Genomic DNA, 16,872 nt, shown 5'->3' on the forward strand with positions numbered 1-16,872 from the left:
GAGCGCCGCAACCGCGCCTGCGCGGCCCACACCGCGCGCCATTTGGCTCCGCCCCACCCCGCCGCCCGCGGCCTCCCCCGGCCGGTGACCGCGCAGGCGCACGGCGCTCCTCCACCACAGCACAGCTTGGATTAAAACTTTAATGAAGCTTTAATTACAAACTCGGAGTTTCAGGCGTACAGGCTCCTAAACGCGCTTTAAAAACATCGTTCTTACATTCCTACCCTCTTACTCCCCACGTGTCATCTCTAACTGTACTGAAAATACAGGGAAAGGCCGCTGGTTACGGCAGTTTCTGTATGTTCACTTGAGGTGTAAAGATCCACCCTGTGCAGGGCTCACACGGGAGCGCTCTGCATGCACTGCTAGTACCTACTGCAGTCCCAGCGGCAACATGCCATTACAAAAAGAAAGAGGCTTTTTCCTTGCACCACCGCCACATGGAAGCGCCTCCGTTCAACCAAAGAAACAAACCCAAGGGCACAAAGAGCACTGCATGCTCTCTGCTCATCGCTTCCCTGGCTCAGGATGCGGCCTCAAAGAAGGCGATGAGCCGGTCCTGCTCACAGCCATCCAGCAGCTCCAGCAGGAGAGGAACTTTGCTCTTCACATTGGTGCCTCGAAATTTGTATTTATCGATGAAGAGATCGGTGATCATACCTGCAAAGGTTAAATGCCTGTTTTCAGTACGACGTAGCTCTGCTCTGAGCCCCTCGTCAGGTACCAACTCTTCCAGCTGCTTTGGGTTTCAGAGACAAAGACTTTTCAAACTGATGTCGCGTTACAACAGCCCGGCAACCAGCTTAATTTCCACGTGGTTATTTCTGCCTCACATGTGCCTATTTCTGAACAGAGAAAGGAACTGACCTCACAGAGCAGGCGCTGTATGTTAGGACAGGGAGTCCCTGAGCTGAAAGCTGAACAGAGCGCTAGAGAAGGTCACAGAATTTCCTGCACTAAATTAGATACACCTTACCGCTGGGAACTTCATCAGTCAGGTACACATTCTTAAACGCCACCCCAATTCACATCACTCAGTCTTGCCAAAAAAAGACAAGCGTGGTACAAATGTAAAAAGCTACTGAGGTGTACCTGCCTATCAGATCAGCTCAGCTCTACTAATGCTGACCTCATAACTACTTCAGTGGCATCCAGGCTGCACTCTCTGAGTGTTAATTTGCAGTTAGGACAATAAGTTTAATTGATCAACAAACCGTAAAGTCTCTCGAGATGTGCAGGTTGCTTCTTGTATTCCTCAAGCAGTTGATCGGCCTCTTCCAAAATACTGCGGTATTCTGGCACCAAGAAGTCCGCGTTTCCTTCCTGAACTTGTAATTCCTCAAAGATATTTTACAACATAAAAATCAAAGGCAGTTAAGTAGCTTAAGAACATAAAAGTAAAACGAAATTAAGCTTGGGTTTGACAGGAGGAAGTACTTCAGAGGCGAGACAAACCCCTTCTGAATGAGCAAGAGTTATTTTCCAAGAGCTTCATCTTTGAGGTCTTCTAACAAAACACTGCATGTTGCTTGTCACTTCATACGCTAGGTTTACAAAATGCTGTGTATTGCAGCTCCTAGCTCTGAGTACTGCTCAACGGGATCACTCCACAGCTCAGCCCTTACCGAATGAAGCCTAATGAACATAATAGAATTAACAGTCTGAACATAAAACACTCTCCTAACATGCTGCCGTCAATTGCATGTGATTCCACCGAAGGGCAGGAAGGAATCAGTTGTCCATTTTCACCTCTCCTCTTCCCTCCAGAAAACACACCAAGCGATTACAGCAGGTTTTGGATTATAAAATCCTGGCTGTTGGAGAAATCCAAGAGCTCAGACAAGCTGCCAAAGTGACATCTCTCAGAGATTAACCACTGAAGAGAATATTAGGCAGTGATTAATTATGAATAGAGAAGCTTCAGAAACAGTGACATGCTGGGATGACAGTCCAAAGCAAGGAAGTCTCATCTGGCACGGACCATCATCTCTAGAGCTACAAAACTTTTACAGGTCAGTGCAGAGAGATGAAGATGGAAGTGGAAAATAACAGTAGCAAAAAGAATGTTAGATGACAAAGCTGGCTGCCTTATACTGTTTGACTCAGGCATCCTCAACATCCATCAGTAACCCCACATTATTCAATGATATAGCACCAATAGGCTGCCTGCTAGGTAACTGAAGTACATGTCCTGGGAAAAGAAACACACATACTGGTATGACACGCTTCTGACTTGAGCCACAACAGTTAGATATCTGACAATACAATCCCTATCAAAATCCTTCCATGGGAGCTCAGATACTTACTCTCAAAGCATCTATTAAATGAACCTTCTTGGCCAACAGCTGCTGATACTCTAATTTGGGGTGGATGAGCTTTAATGTATGCCTCACGGATTCTTCATTTATATCTAGCAGCAGAAAACAAAACAAAACACCCCAACAAATGAATGAGCAATTCATCCTCCATTTATGAGAATATAAAATGATGCAAAGGACAAGAAAATAGATTTAGTTTTACCAAATGATATGTTGAGATTAATCTTCCTTTTAGTAGCCTCTTTGGAAAGCACATCTTTCAGGATGGATATCGTCGAAATATTGTCAGACTTGAAACATCCCTCACCTATTCTATAAAGGGAGAAAAACTTTACGTTGAACAAACTTACAAGCACGTGTAAGCATTAGAAGACCTACAAATGAACGCCATCTTTGCTGAAGGAAGACAGAACTAATTAAGTCATAAACAGAGTACTAATCTTAAACACATTTAATCTTAAACACATTTAATCTAAGTTGCAGCAATAGGTTTTCAGAAAAATGCTTATTCACATTTAGTCTGCATGAATGTTAAATGCCTTTCAAGTTGTTTCCGCTCCTTGGCCAAAAAAAACCAAACACCCAACCAAAACAAATCAAACATAGGAAAGTAGAAACTAATAGTAGAAACATCGTAAAATAACTTGACTATATTATGTATTTATCTTCTTCAAAATTCTGGAAACAAATTGGAGGGGAACAGTTGAATGTGCATGAAATGATATTCACAGAGCGGTCAAGAATGAAAAAGACAAAAATCTAAAGACAGCCACACAGTGCTCTAGTAATTGTATTTTACCTGTAAGTACATTCAAGTTGGGTACCCAGGAAGGTGTTTTGGAAATAAAAGGTGACACTCTCTCCAGGCGGAGTCCTTTCGGGGACTTCAGGCAAGCAAAACACAACCCAAGAGTGAATTTCAGCAAAACTGAATTGTCCTTTGAGCATCAGTGTATTCATTGGCCTATGACAGGATGAACGTTAAAAAATCACTATTGGCCCCAAAGGATGGGCACTGATAGTGCATTAGTAGTCCATGTGAAAAAAGAAATGTTTAGTTCCATGTTGGTGTTTTTTAATAATCAACTCTGTCCATGAAGTCAGGTATCATGCTAAGTAGCTGTGCAGCACAGACTACTGCTAGTTTTCCATATTTCTAAACAAAAACCTATTTGAACATTCCACCTTTACCTCATAGCAGGCATGTCAGAACTGGGTAAGAAACTGAAGGTGTTTGACATGCACCATTTCAAGCTGTTAAACCTGAAAAGTAGCTAAAAAACACAGGAAATATGGCTAAGCTTCAAAGGTTTCCCATCCTGTAAACCACACACATTTATTTCAAGAATGAGGCATAGAATGCATTTGCATTTGGCCTTCAATTCCTTCAACTCGTCAGTTTTGTTTTAATGCATGGAACGTAAGATGTTAATTAAGGACAGAGTAACCAAGTAGAAATTACATAAAGTAGTAGATTTCAAATTCAGAGATAAGGAAGAAAAGTCTTGGCTCAATTTCAGAGTCAAATTAGTTGTGGGAAAGAATCACAATATAGGTGTAAAGGGGAGACTGTGGCTGAAACTGAAAAGACTGTGGTTACTGTCACAGCAGTTTCCTTTCTACCACACCCCCAACTCTATTAATACATTGGATTGCTCTATAGCCCAAGTCAGTAGAGTGAACAGACCTTGAAAACACATGAAGAACAATACAGGATGTGGGAATCAATTAAATCTGTATTTTATGTCAAACCTACAAAGCCCATAAACTCATACAGGCTCAAAAATGTAGGTTAGGAATGACATGCTTAAGTCTATAGAGTAAATTTTTTGACTGGATTGCATCAGTTTTTCAAATAAAATCAGAGAATCACAGAATGGTCCAGGTTGGAAGAGACCTCAAAGATCATGAATATCCAATCCCCCTGCCACAGGCAGGGCCACCAGCCTCCCCATTTAATACTAGACCAAGCTGCCCAGGGACCCATCCAACCTGGCCTTACACCTCCAGAGATGGGGCATCCACAACCTCTCTGGGGAGCCTGTTCCAGCACCTCACCACTTTCTGTGAAGAGCTTCCCCTTGACATCCAACCTCAATATTCCCTCCCTCGAAACCATTTCCCCTCGTCCTGAAATTATCTACCATTTCAAAGAGTCAACTCCCCTCCTATCTATGGGCTCCCTTTAGATACTGAAAGGCTGAAATAAGGTCACCCCGCAGCCCAGCTCCCTCAGGTGTTGTAGCTGCTGCAAATACCTGTCATGGTCAATAGAATGAGTTCTCTGATGAAGCGAAAGGGGTTTAATTTGGTACTGATAAACTTGGCAGGTTTTTGGTTGAATTCTTGGAGTTACATATGCTTGAAGTGTTCCATATCGTCCTTCAATTGATCGAATCTGAAAAAGGAAACGGAGAAGCCACAAAAAAGAACAAGAGTGAACTGAATGATTTACTGAGATTTGGAGAAGTAGTTATTATTCAAAATATAATAAAGAAGTCTGTAGATTTTCTGCAGTACTACAGAAGTATAGTAATATTTGGTAGAGCCGCTGTATAAAGGGCAGATCAGGAATGTTTTAAAACTAGGGGAAGCGCTGCCTATTGAAGTGCTGTAATAATAGATGAACGTAGAATTAATGAGGAAAAAAAAACCCACTAACTTACTTTCTAATTAGTTCAAATAAGAAGTCTGTGACTTCTAATTCTTCAGGGACCTCATTACGTTATTTTTTTCCCCTCTTTTATTAATTTATTTATTTTATTTTATTTTTAGAAAGATAGAAATCCATTATATAGCAGCCAGGGACACATCCCTAAATAAAAAGCACAAAGATGGAGTCAGATGAAGTGATCTGCTCAAGAGTTAAAATGCACACCAACAGAATTGCTTAAGGGACCCAGGAAATAAGAATCTTAACCTTGCCCCACTGGTTCCATAATTGACCTCACTGAAAAAGAAACAGAAATTCCCCCACACTTGATGCATTTTATACAGACTTAAATTTCTAACCACAATCTTTTTCTTTAATAGTACCGTCAACAAATATCAGGGTAGGAGGCTGCGGTGTAAGGTGACTGCATGAAAAGAAAGCATGAAAAGAGTCCAATTTATCCTGAAGATTAACTTCAATAATCTTGATTTCTCTTACTATTTTCCTTGGCTGTAGTTACAAAAATGCTTGAATGTGTTGGATTGCTAACAAGAAACCACACAACTGAGAATAGCCAAGTGCCTTTGGCATAAGCATTAAATTACAGGATTTGCTTCCTCTCCAAAATACAAATACAGGCCACAATCCCTCAGCAGTGTAACTTTCTTCAAACACTTCTCAGGACAAAAAGAGCCAGTGCTCTCCTTCCCACATTTCTCCACTTTCAATTCCACAGAATCAAGTACATTCACTACTGACCATTTCTCAACTGCTTTCATTTTAGGGGTACTCTAAGGGGTACCCAAGCTGTCCTCTGATGTAACACAATTTTAGAAGCCTTCAGAAATCCTATACAAATCAGAAAGAAATACTAGCCCCAGATTAGACACTGCTCAGGAAACAGCAGTAGAATCATGGAATCATAGAATTGCTCAGGTTGGAAAGGCCTTAAAGATCATCAAGTCTCACCACAACCTAACCATACCACCCTGTACTAACAGCCTTCTGCTAAATCATGTCCCTGAGCAGGGACAAATACCAAATGGATGAACCATTTACTCAGCTTAATTGTTCAGCCCAGGTCAGGCAAGATTCCTTCACACTGCAGCAAACATCCACATCACAATTTCTTATGGAAAATAATTTGCAGCACTTTACCTTAAGTTCAAGTCTTGTAGTATTTGCTTGGCATCGGTAAGTGGCAAGAAGACAGTTGCCATGTGGCTGTGAAGAGCAAAAAAAGAGGAAAAATAATACAAAACAGGTCTTTTTTAACTGAAGACGTGCACTGTAAAGCTGTCAGTATTTATGCAAAGCTGCTTCACATTAGTTTAAAAACAAACAAGCAGAAAAGTAGCCATCAGTTCCCTGCAATGTTCCAATTACTGTTAACTGTGCCAGAATATCAAAGAGTTCTCGACATAAATAGAAATGAAGTTTCTTATTTTCCTTAGTACTGCCATAAAGATTACACAGATAGAAACTTTTCACCTCAAGAATGCATCTGTCAGCCTCGCTCATTTATCTGCAGTAATAGCCTGGCATTCAGAAGCAAATGGGAAATCACTAAGTAAATACAAACATATATATATATATATGTGTGTGTGTGTGTGTGTATGTATGTATGTATATATCACTAAGTAAATACAAGCATATATATATATATTTATATTTATATATATTATATATATATTTAAGTTAAATTAATGGTCATGAATGGCAAGAAACTTAGAATATAAATTTAACTGATATATGCTGAAGCTTTCAGAAATGACGTGGTAATTTAGTTTTTAAAGCTAACATACTCTGAGGACTGTTAAAAAGACATTATAAAACATTTTCACAATGCTAAGGTAGTTTTAAGTCTCCCATCCTACCTCCCATTCCCAAAGAAGGGCCATAAGTAATTCTACAAGCAGTGAAGTTTATCAACACTACATTAAAAAGTGCTAATATATGACTCTCCAGACAACAGAATTTTCATGCCCTGATTTTGAGATACGCTAAGGAAAGGATATGGTATTCTTCACCTAAATTACTTTGAAGTAAACAGATAAGACACTGGCAAATTCAAACTAGGGAACATCTCTGAGCATGCCTGCAATGTTCCTAATTTGTCAAGAAAAAAGCCCTGGAGCAGTCACTCTCCCAATCCTTTCATGCACAGCTGGCTTTGCCCTATGCCATGACTTGTCACTGACACCTCAGAAATGAGCTCTCCCAGATTACCAAGTAGTTTAGTTCTATGTATTTTAAATTATAGATACATAAATCCAGGTTCTATCTTGCATATACTGTATTGAGAGCTTTTTATCACGCAGTCTCCAGAAACATCATTATCTCTTTTGTTTCACTTACATCAGAATCGCAGTTGCTAAAACTAACAACAGCAGAATTTTTATCCACGTCCAACAAGTCTACAGGGACATCACTCTGCAGAACAGGAAGAAGGAAAAAAGTAGAGCTTAAGTTCCTGAATAGCTTCTAATGCATTCATCCACTGACACCAATTATTTCAATAAGGGAGAAGCAATGACTGCTTCATCATTTATATTCAAGTGATAAAATCTTAGTAGATATGCATCTTACTCCTGAACATTTAATCCCAGGTTAACATTGTGATCTTTCTCTTATTCTCATGCAGTGTCTGGAATTCTTGTGCAGGTGGCTTACAACAACTTTAATGTAAGATGTGCAACTTTGTCTTTCAGACATGCACAAAGTATGACTGAAAGTATGACTGAAGCATTTCTCTGTTTTAACCAGAGGATTACAATGCTCATTCATAAAACCAAGAATCACATTAGAGATTTATTAATGATTCCTTAACTTTATGCTTGTGACACAGACTACTTCTTATATAGATGTGTTTTCGTGCAGTTAAACCTAAGACTGTTATGAAAACAAAATTAAAGGGCTCCTAAACGATTAATTACTTGATTTGGTACTGCTTATAACTTCACGGCAGTGCAAGGAAACACTGATAAAAATTAAGCATGCTTCCTAAAAACAATAAGTTTATAAACAGTTTTATTGCCTTCTCCAGCAACAGAAGGAGGGCAGGCATTACTGCATATTTCTTTACAGAAAACACCATTAATTCTGTACTCTACATTAAATTCAAGCCTAGACCAACCAATTTCATTATTCCTCCCTTCACTGAAGAAGCTGCAGACACTACACAGCTGCAAATTGCTTGTAATTTATCTCACCTGTACCAGGATTATATCTATAGCTGCTTGCACCTCCAAGATGAGACTGTAGCTAGCATCATCTTTGTTTAATGTAAACTTATCATTCACACTGAACGCAGGTACTGATGACACAGCAGAACTGGACTGAGCAGACTGCTGGTACTTTTCACGTTCACCAAGTACTTTCATCTGTAAGTGTTCCACTTCATTCCTAGAAAAGACAAACCAGGTGTAATGTCACCACAGAGCTAACAATAACAGCTGCCATAGAAAATAAGTCAGTTATGCTTCAAGGCAATCTTTCTGCACTTCTGTTCAGGATTTTCCAGCAAGAGGTGACTGTTAATTCCCCTTCCATACCCAACACATAGAAGATAAAAATACAAACTGCATCACATGAAAATGTAGATTCTACTGTACTTTGACAAAGGAAATATCCACAGGTTACAGGAGGGGGCAGTGATTTCCTTTAAGAGCACCATGTATTTTTAGAGACATGCTGGTGACCGCTTTTCTGTCATCATTCAGAAGCTACAGGTAGCACAGGAGAAGGGAATTTTATCTTGATGAAACCAAGGAAGAAGGAAACAAAACATAGCCACTTGAAGGCAATATAGAAAAGGATTATGGGACGAGAATGCTGTTCTCATATGTATGTTCTTCTGTGTACACTCATGATACAGAAAATCTAATGACATAGGAAGGAAAGAGGGCATTTCAGTTTGTAATGCTTCAATTCTTCCACTTCAATTTATGTGTAGTGAAATTACCTTAAGGATGAAATCTTGCTCTGCATTTCTTGACTTAGCTTTACTTCTTCACCTGATCCACCTTCTCTATATGCAAGTTCTGTAGTCAGTCCTGTCAGCCAGCCTAAACCAACATATGAAGTTCATATTCCTTATAAGCTATAAATAAAAATCTTCCCTCAGTGTTTGTATGTGTGTAACAATGTTTGTTTCAGGTACTAGATTAAGAGACTTAAGACGTAATTTTATCCTATCCTGGAGGACTAAGCTAGACAATGAGCATGGACTTTTATGAGCAGGCGATCATTCTTGATTTACAAATTGGAAAATGTTACTTTTGCATGAAGCAGTTTGTGCAATAAACACCCCTGCATCATTTTAGTTATGAGTTTCATTTTTCCACCTCTGCTTCTGACAGCAATTCTTCAAGTCCCTCAAACAATTTGTGATTGCTAACCAGTACTACAGTTGAAAACAAAACAGAAGAAGATATGCAACGTGTATACAGCACAGTACAAATTGCACTGTGCATTTTGAGACAGAATGCTGCTGGCTGAACTTAATATACATATATTTTTAACTCCTTTTCTTAATTCCATTTACTTATAAAAGCAATAATCACTTGATTCTATCCTGAAGTGTAAATACTATATTCAAATAAATATTTTCAACAGAGCACCCTGATTCCAATCATGGTAAAACTTTAAAGAGACATGAGCTGTGTTAGCAATGCAGTCTGCTTCAGTTCCATCACATCTCCATATCTAGACCCTACTGAGTACATAATACAAAGCTTACCTGAATACGTGCATGCTAAAACTTCATCATAACCATCTTTTCCTACACAGCCACCTTGGATTGATGAAATGCTCTCTGATAAAACCTTCAAATAAATACATTCAAGCAGAGGGAAATATTACTGCACTTGTTTTAAATAGCTGGTGGTTTTTCTTCTTTGTTTGTTTTTATGGGGGAGTTTTACCTACATCACAAAGTATCTACATAGATGCAAAATATCTAGATCCACAAGATCTAGGTTACACAAGAGTAAGCTAGCTGATGACTACCACAGCTAAAGCAAGGTGCTTTAAACAATGCATTCTGAATTAACTCTGCTTAATACAGACAGCAGAAAGTGGTTTAAAGCAAAACACTGAAGGAAAACACTTTTTCAGCAAGATTTACAGTCTGTCTGAAGGATGAAATCAACACTATGGATCAAATCCACATCTTTACTGAGCATAATTACTTTGTCTGTGAGTTGTTAGAAGTTGTAACAGCTACACTTACTATTTTACATGCAAAACAAACCGCACACAATGTAGTGGTGGGTTTTTTGTCTTGTTTGCTTTTTGCTGAGAAGCACAGTATTAGGATTCACACAGGAGAAGCCTTAGTTAGAGCAGAGTCAGAGCTTTAACATACTCTCTGCACTATTTTTTGCTTTAATCAAGACCACTGCGATAACTGGTTCTTAAATACTTAGATACCATTTTGACGTTTGTGTTGTCAGCATTATAAAGCATAGGAAACTAAAAACAAAAAATATATTTTAGCTCTAACAATCTTGTGAATACTTGATATTTTGAAGTAGAGTTTTTAAATTCATCTTTCCAGCAAGAAAGAAGACACTGGATGTGGGCTTACATAATCATACTGAAGGACAGGATCATCTGCACTCTCAAAGCTATAGACTTCCAGCACTCCATCATCTCGCCCAACAAGTAACTCTTTAACTCCATCTCTCAGAATGTCAAAACTATCAATGCATAAGATACCTAATGAAAAAGAAAACAAACTGTCTGCTTCATCTTTGGTTGTTTACAATGCATTAACATGAAGGCCACATTAAATTACATAGAAAGAGATTCTTGCTGGGCTTTTAAGATTTTATTGATGCTATTTCAAGAAGAGTCCACTAGAGGGCTGAAGTCTCTTCCCCGTGACTAACGTCCACATTTTTTTTCCCAGGCTATTTGACCAGCTCTGCCAGCTGAAAAAGCAAGCACATCTTGTCTCCTATTGCCGACAGAAAGCCAAGTGGACTGCCATGAATTCCAGCTGATGGGGAAGACACAGGTTTGCACTATACCTGCTTTAGGTTTGTGCTGCTACACAACATGCTGACTACGATTCCCAAGGTGTTGTAACAGCTAACCATGGCTAGAATGGACACAGTTATGGTGTGCAAGAAGGAAGCAAGAGAACCCATTCATATTTCATATTTGGAGTTTAGACATACCAAGAGGATTATTAACTGAAGAGTTAAGTAATAGATCTAATTACCTCATGAAAGCTTAGAAAACAAAAACCACATATATCACTGTTCTTCCCCTTCACACAAAAATAAGTACTAGCACATGCTGCAGAAACATCATACCCAGGCTATAACAGGGAAAGGTCTTGTACTATGCCCAAACAAGTTACACCATATTATGGAGCCTTAAGGAGAGCATGATTCCATCTTTAGAAAAAAACCCTTGCCCTGCTTTTGTTGTTGTTGTTATTTTTGTCTTGCAGTGAAGATGCCAGTCTTTAATCTGAGGGGACTTTCGAGTCACTGCATATCTGAAAAAAATCCAGCATGTATATTTACATTTTCAAAGTCACCAACATTATAAAAATCCCAAGTGATCATGTACAAAGAAAGTGTTTTACAAATGGCACTTTAACACTGTATTGTAAGTATGAAAACATACTAAAGTACAAGAAACAACATACTTGGCAAACAGACAAGAATTACTTGTAAGAATGGAAGAGAATTAACACATTAATGTCACATATCAACAATATTAAAATGCACCTCCTAAATATCTATGAAATGTATTTCTTGATATTGTATTGTAACAAAGCCTCAGCTGTGCTCGAAAACTGAAGAGGGAGGTGCTGAGACACATACCTCCTCTCCTTTTTTCATTTTCAATTTCCCACTTAGGTACAGAAGCAGAACCAGTAATCTGGATAAGCCCCAGTTTACCATCAGAAGTTCCATACACAATTTCTTCTCCAGAATCACCTAAAAAAAATTAAAACCAAATCAAAAGTTTAGAATCATAAAAACACACCTATTGAAAAGGTTTGAAAATATTCATCCCATCAAGGGAGAATGAAAATCCTAACATTAGTGTCATGTAATAGAACAGGCTTTAAAACAAATGATTCCTTGCTCTGGAGTTCTGCCTACAAACTTCTCCTGATTTTCCTTTAAATTTAGGAAACACGGGCTATTTAACGAGCTTTACAGAAGAAACCATTCATTATTATTTATTCAGAACACACTTCTAATTGTGAGTGTTGTGCTGCACCTAAAGCAAGTAAGAACTGGTTCTTGAATCTAGACCTGAACACTGACAAATAATCTCACAGAAACTAAATTAAGCACCAGATTAACACGCTAAAGGGATTTGTATCAGGTTAGAAGAGATTAGCAAAAAGGAAGATCAAACTATTTTAAGATTGATCCTTTCACAGCCTTAGTTTATGTGAACTCTACTCAATATTCTCATCAATCCATGGATGGAGGGAAGCAGTGATTCTACTTACAGAAATCCAGATGTAAGAGAAACCCAATCCAGTGGCTGAACAAGACAACCCCAACAGTTCAGCCCCCATTTACACAACATCACCTTACACCTCACTGCCACTGTAAGAGGCTTTCATCCAGTGTAAATATTGTTTAGAACTAAAACAGTCAAGTGCGTATGTGTATGTATTGTATGTTTACAAACAAATAGCACCTCTATATGCATACAAACAAAAATCCAAAGCAGTTTAAAAACGAAGCTAATAATCCCTACTCTGAAATCTCCACAGTAATCTCACCAGCATCCCAACCTTAAACTCCCATGGTTCCCTCACCCCAGCTTTCACCTGAAATCCTACCAGCCTTTCACTCTTGCTTCACCAGTAAAAATGCTGCAACTCTGTCTCAGAAACAGATTTTCTGCATGAAAACAGAAACTTCATATTTGTGATTTCTGTTACTATCAACAGGCTTTTATCTCTGGTTTTCCACCTATAAACCTTTCCTACCAGAAAACCAGCAGCAAGAGCCTTTAATACTGCTAAAAGTGTGTTTTTCCTCCAGTGTTCCAGATAGGAATAATTTAAGCAAGTATCTTCAAGTACTCCCCCTCCCCCTAAAAAGTTATTGGTTGTTCATCAATTCAGTATATGGGACAACAAAATTCCATTCTCATCATAATACATGTAGATGCTCTACAACTATATTCTATAAACAGAATGGGTATTAAGATAAGGCTTCACATAGTTATTGACTACATTTTAAAATCAGTTTCAAATCAAGAAGAAATGTAATTAACAAATATAAGTGTTAAAATCTCAAAAACAGCAGAAGTCCATTATTTGTTACCTCCATCTCCGTTGTTTAGAGCAAGAACAGTAGGTGGCCCAGGAACCTCAACTTCATACAGTAGATCAGATCCCTAGGGACAAAGAGAACTACCTCGAATGAGTCCTTATTCAAAAGGAGAAATCAAGAATAAAAACAAAATTGGTTTTTAATATGGACATGTTTCATTTACACAGATTTTCTTGCATAAAACCACCTTTAAGCCCAAACAGAGAAAACTTCATATAACTAAAACATGGCTATAAGCAAACCACATCTTGAAATGTGTTACCAGTTAAAATAATTATGACATAATAATCTGAGGACATCTGGCATTAAGAAACAATACTGCTGAACCATTTGATATCATTCAGACTTGCTGCAGCAATAATAAGTGAATTTTCAAACTTAGAATGACTTACACATTTAATTCCCTTGTGTAAACACTCATAACAATTTCTTCACTTCTATCCATGAATTCCAAAGCCTATTGTAATAGCATTATCAATCCTAACTTTGCAAGTACCAGCACTGTAGACAGTAACGCTTACAAATAAGGTTATGCTTATGCTTATTCAATAAGAATTAATCCAATGCTATGGCATCAATACATAAAACAAGCAAATATTTTAACCTGTAAAACTCTGAGGACTCTATCCTGACACGCAAGTACTGGGGTAATGCAATTCACTTTATCTACAGGAAGGCAGAGAACATCGTTGATTTTATCTCTTGACAGGTAGTAGTGTTTGTCTTTGCAGTCGCAGTAGTGGTTATAGATATAGCTTGCGCAAAGAAAGAGATCTGCTCCTGAAATGTGCCTGAGAAAAAGAAAACACTGTAACATGTTGCCAGAATATTTGCAGTCATGTCTTAGTTAGGTTAGTATACACATGTGCTTGCAGGTTCCACGCATCACCTTTTATAAGGCAAGCACCTTAAACCAAGAACATACAGCAAACAACAGAAGAATCTTGTTCCTGACCTACAGGAAGGGCAGAGGGAAAGAATAAGCTGCTATAAAGCCTGTAACCCCAGCTACACTCACCTGCACACACTCACTGCTGGAAAGGCCTCCAGGCCCCTTCCAAGGCCCCCCCACTCTTCCAATTGCACTGTCGCTTTCTAGATTCCTTCCTACATGCCAAGGCGCAAGCTAAAGCTAGAGCAGCACCGAATGCTGCCTATGTGCAGACAATAAGGTTAAAAAGAAACCAACAACATATAAGTATAGATTGAGAATAACTTCAGGGAACCACAAACACCAGGCACTGTACACACATAGCTTTGATGTCCTCGGTGAGGTTAGTTTCAAAGGAGAGGAACTGCTTCCCTCTTTTTGTGAAACCTCTGACATCTGATCCCGTTGCCACAAAAACTTTCTCTTGAGGCGTATTAAGAGCTCCTCCCAGCTCCAGGCGTGCAATTTTGGGGCCGGGCAGTGTTTTGAACACTGTCTGTAAAGAAGAAACGCAATCGCAATCACATTTTGTGATTATAGTCAACTTTTCACACTAAGGATACTAAACCTGCATCACGATCACTGGCAAAACTAAGGATACTACCAAGTACGTGGGGACAAAAACTATCGGAAGGCAACAGTAACTGCATGCCTTCCGGATTTGCCAGGGAGAAAGCTTTAAAAAGCCCGTTTTTAAACGGAACGTTCACACTTACCACAGGTTCCCCCTTTTTAATGCCGAAACAGGTAATCACTCCGTCCTGATCCCCCACCACCACCTTCAAAAGCAGACCACAGCGTTACGTCATCGCACACAAACGGGTTTTACACACCGCCTTGGCTCCGCTAACCGCAGTTCCGTACTTCGGTACGTCACGTTCCGTCAGAGGAGCCGGGATGGCCACGCGCGCCCCGTACCTTCTGTGTGGCCCTGCGACCCGACGCGGGGAGCAGCCTCATGGTCTTCTGCGCCGTGACGCCCACCTGCCGAAGAAAGCGCAGCCCTCACTCACCTCGCCCGGCCCTTCGGCCCCGAGCGCGGCCGGGAGCGGCGCGGCGTTACCTGCAGGTAGTCCACGCGGGTCAGGCTGAGCTCCATGGCTCCACCGGCAGCCGCCCCGCAGCGCGAGCTCCGCCGGGCCCTTCGGCCCCGAGCTGCCGTTACCCGTCACCGCGGCAACCGTCGCCCGCGGACGGCGGCGCTCCCAGCCGGCTTCCCATTGGTCGAGCTCGAAGGGGAGAGGGCGGGATCGAGGCCATCTGCGCGCCGTGATTGGGCGGCGCCGCGGCGTCGTTAGTGCCGTGAGCAACGGCCGTGGGACTGCCCTCAGACAGGGTAGTCGGGGCCGCGGCGGGCCGACCAGCAGGACGAGGCGAAGGATCAGTAAAGTATCGGAATATTTTATTTAACAATGAAGCATCCGAGGCATCGGGTAACAAAATACCGGCCCTGCACAGAGTCTGAATTTTAAAAAACAAATCATTTCTACCACATGAAGAGGAGCTTTGGACTGAGATCACGTTCCCTTCAAAAGTCGTTACAAAAAAGAACAGCCAACCACCACCACACCTTGCCAGTGGAAATCAACATCCTGAACTACGACACAGCAGCTGTGTGCCCGTGCCTGTGAGCTGTGCTCACCTCACCTGCTCCTCAGCTCCCACCTGCCATCAGCATCGCTAGAGAGGACCTGGAGCTCAAGCAATCCTACCCCACTCTCTACCTGATCCACCACACACTGGCTGCTGCGAGGAGCAGGATGCCACCTTGTATCTGTTCATTCTTAAGTTCAGTGCAAAGAATTCTCAGCATGTTTTCACAAACCTGTTAGAAGATGGGTAATTCACATCGCTATACCTTCTGAATGCATCGATGCAGAAACAGAACAGTTTGATCGCTGTTAACTTTCAGATGATTAAGATGAAGACAACAACGTTTTGGTGATGAGTTAATAAAATTTCCTATGACTAAATTCCAGAGCAGCTGTACATAAAGTTATTTAGTGCTAAAAATCTACAATACTTTTTTTTTTTATTATTTTTTTTTCAAGTATGAGATACTGAAATATTATTGCCAATAAATAGTTGTGCTGTAGTCGAAGCCACGGTTCCTTTGTCGCATCATTCACATCTCAACATATTGGGATTGAGTTTCTCGCTGAGTTTATGTATTAAAATCGCTAATTCCTCTGTCGCTTGGGACTTGTCCTCCAAAAGTTCATAGCGAAGGCTGGAGATATCTTGTTTGATTTCCTTTAATTCACCTGTATTAACCATGGAAAGAAATACTTATTAGCAAAGTCTGCTCAACGTTCATTAAATGATAAGTCGCATTAGTGCCTATTTCAGATGATCCCCTGCTCATCCAGAACATCCAGGAGAGCTGAGGAAGGGGGGCAGAAGGCTTTCCCTCTTCCTCATCCTCCCTGAGATGTGTGTCCACCCCTGGCCAGTACCAAAGGTGTTTTAAGAATCCAACCAACGCCGGTGTTGTGCTTCACACATACACAGAACATCAAAGCCTCAAAAAGCCCTCCGCATAGGTTAATGAATTAATCACGGCAACACTGCTAAACAGCTGGTAAATGTTAGTACCCCCTTGGAGAGACAAAAGGCAAAAGAGATTTGTTTCTGAAGTGATATGCT

General features: G+C 40.2%; 2 protein-coding genes across 5 annotated transcripts in view; both read right to left on the minus strand.

Moving 5' to 3' along the window:
* Positions 1-128: 128 nt before the first annotated feature.
* BBS7 (Bardet-Biedl syndrome 7) lies at positions 129-15,448 on the minus strand. 2 transcript variants are annotated; one of them, XM_072335923.1, is made up of 19 exons: positions 15,290-15,448; positions 15,145-15,210; positions 14,943-15,005; positions 14,547-14,722; positions 13,900-14,086; positions 13,287-13,359; positions 11,814-11,930; positions 10,562-10,692; positions 9,713-9,797; positions 8,936-9,038; positions 8,184-8,376; positions 7,330-7,404; positions 6,130-6,195; positions 4,577-4,716; positions 3,118-3,282; positions 2,521-2,630; positions 2,307-2,410; positions 1,215-1,338; positions 129-660 (listed from the first exon to the last, which is right to left on the minus strand). In XM_072335923.1, exons 1-19 carry the CDS (start codon positions 15,323-15,325, stop codon positions 524-526), a joined length of 2,151 nt encoding a protein of 716 aa, XP_072192024.1. In that variant the 5' UTR covers positions 15,326-15,448; the 3' UTR covers positions 129-523. The 2 variants fall into 2 exon arrangements, with proteins under 2 accessions (XP_072192024.1, XP_072192025.1); XM_072335924.1 differs by having other exon boundaries at positions 15,091-15,210; positions 15,290-15,427.
* Positions 15,449-15,606: 158 nt separating this feature from the next.
* TRPC3 (transient receptor potential cation channel subfamily C member 3) overlaps positions 15,607-16,872 on the minus strand; it is a 39,428-nt gene continuing 38,162 nt past the window's right edge. For all 3 annotated transcript variants that reach the window (XM_072334658.1, XM_072334660.1, XM_072334659.1), the window contains exon 12: positions 15,607-16,490. In XM_072334658.1, coding sequence (XP_072190759.1) covers positions 16,348-16,490 — 143 coding nt within the window. In that variant the 3' untranslated portion in view covers positions 15,607-16,347. The remainder of the gene's footprint in view (positions 16,491-16,872) is intronic.

This window comes from Excalfactoria chinensis, chromosome 4 (genome assembly GCF_039878825.1).
Source record: "Excalfactoria chinensis isolate bCotChi1 chromosome 4, bCotChi1.hap2, whole genome shotgun sequence".
In the NCBI taxonomy this organism is placed as follows: Eukaryota; Metazoa; Chordata; class Aves; order Galliformes; family Phasianidae; genus Excalfactoria; species Excalfactoria chinensis.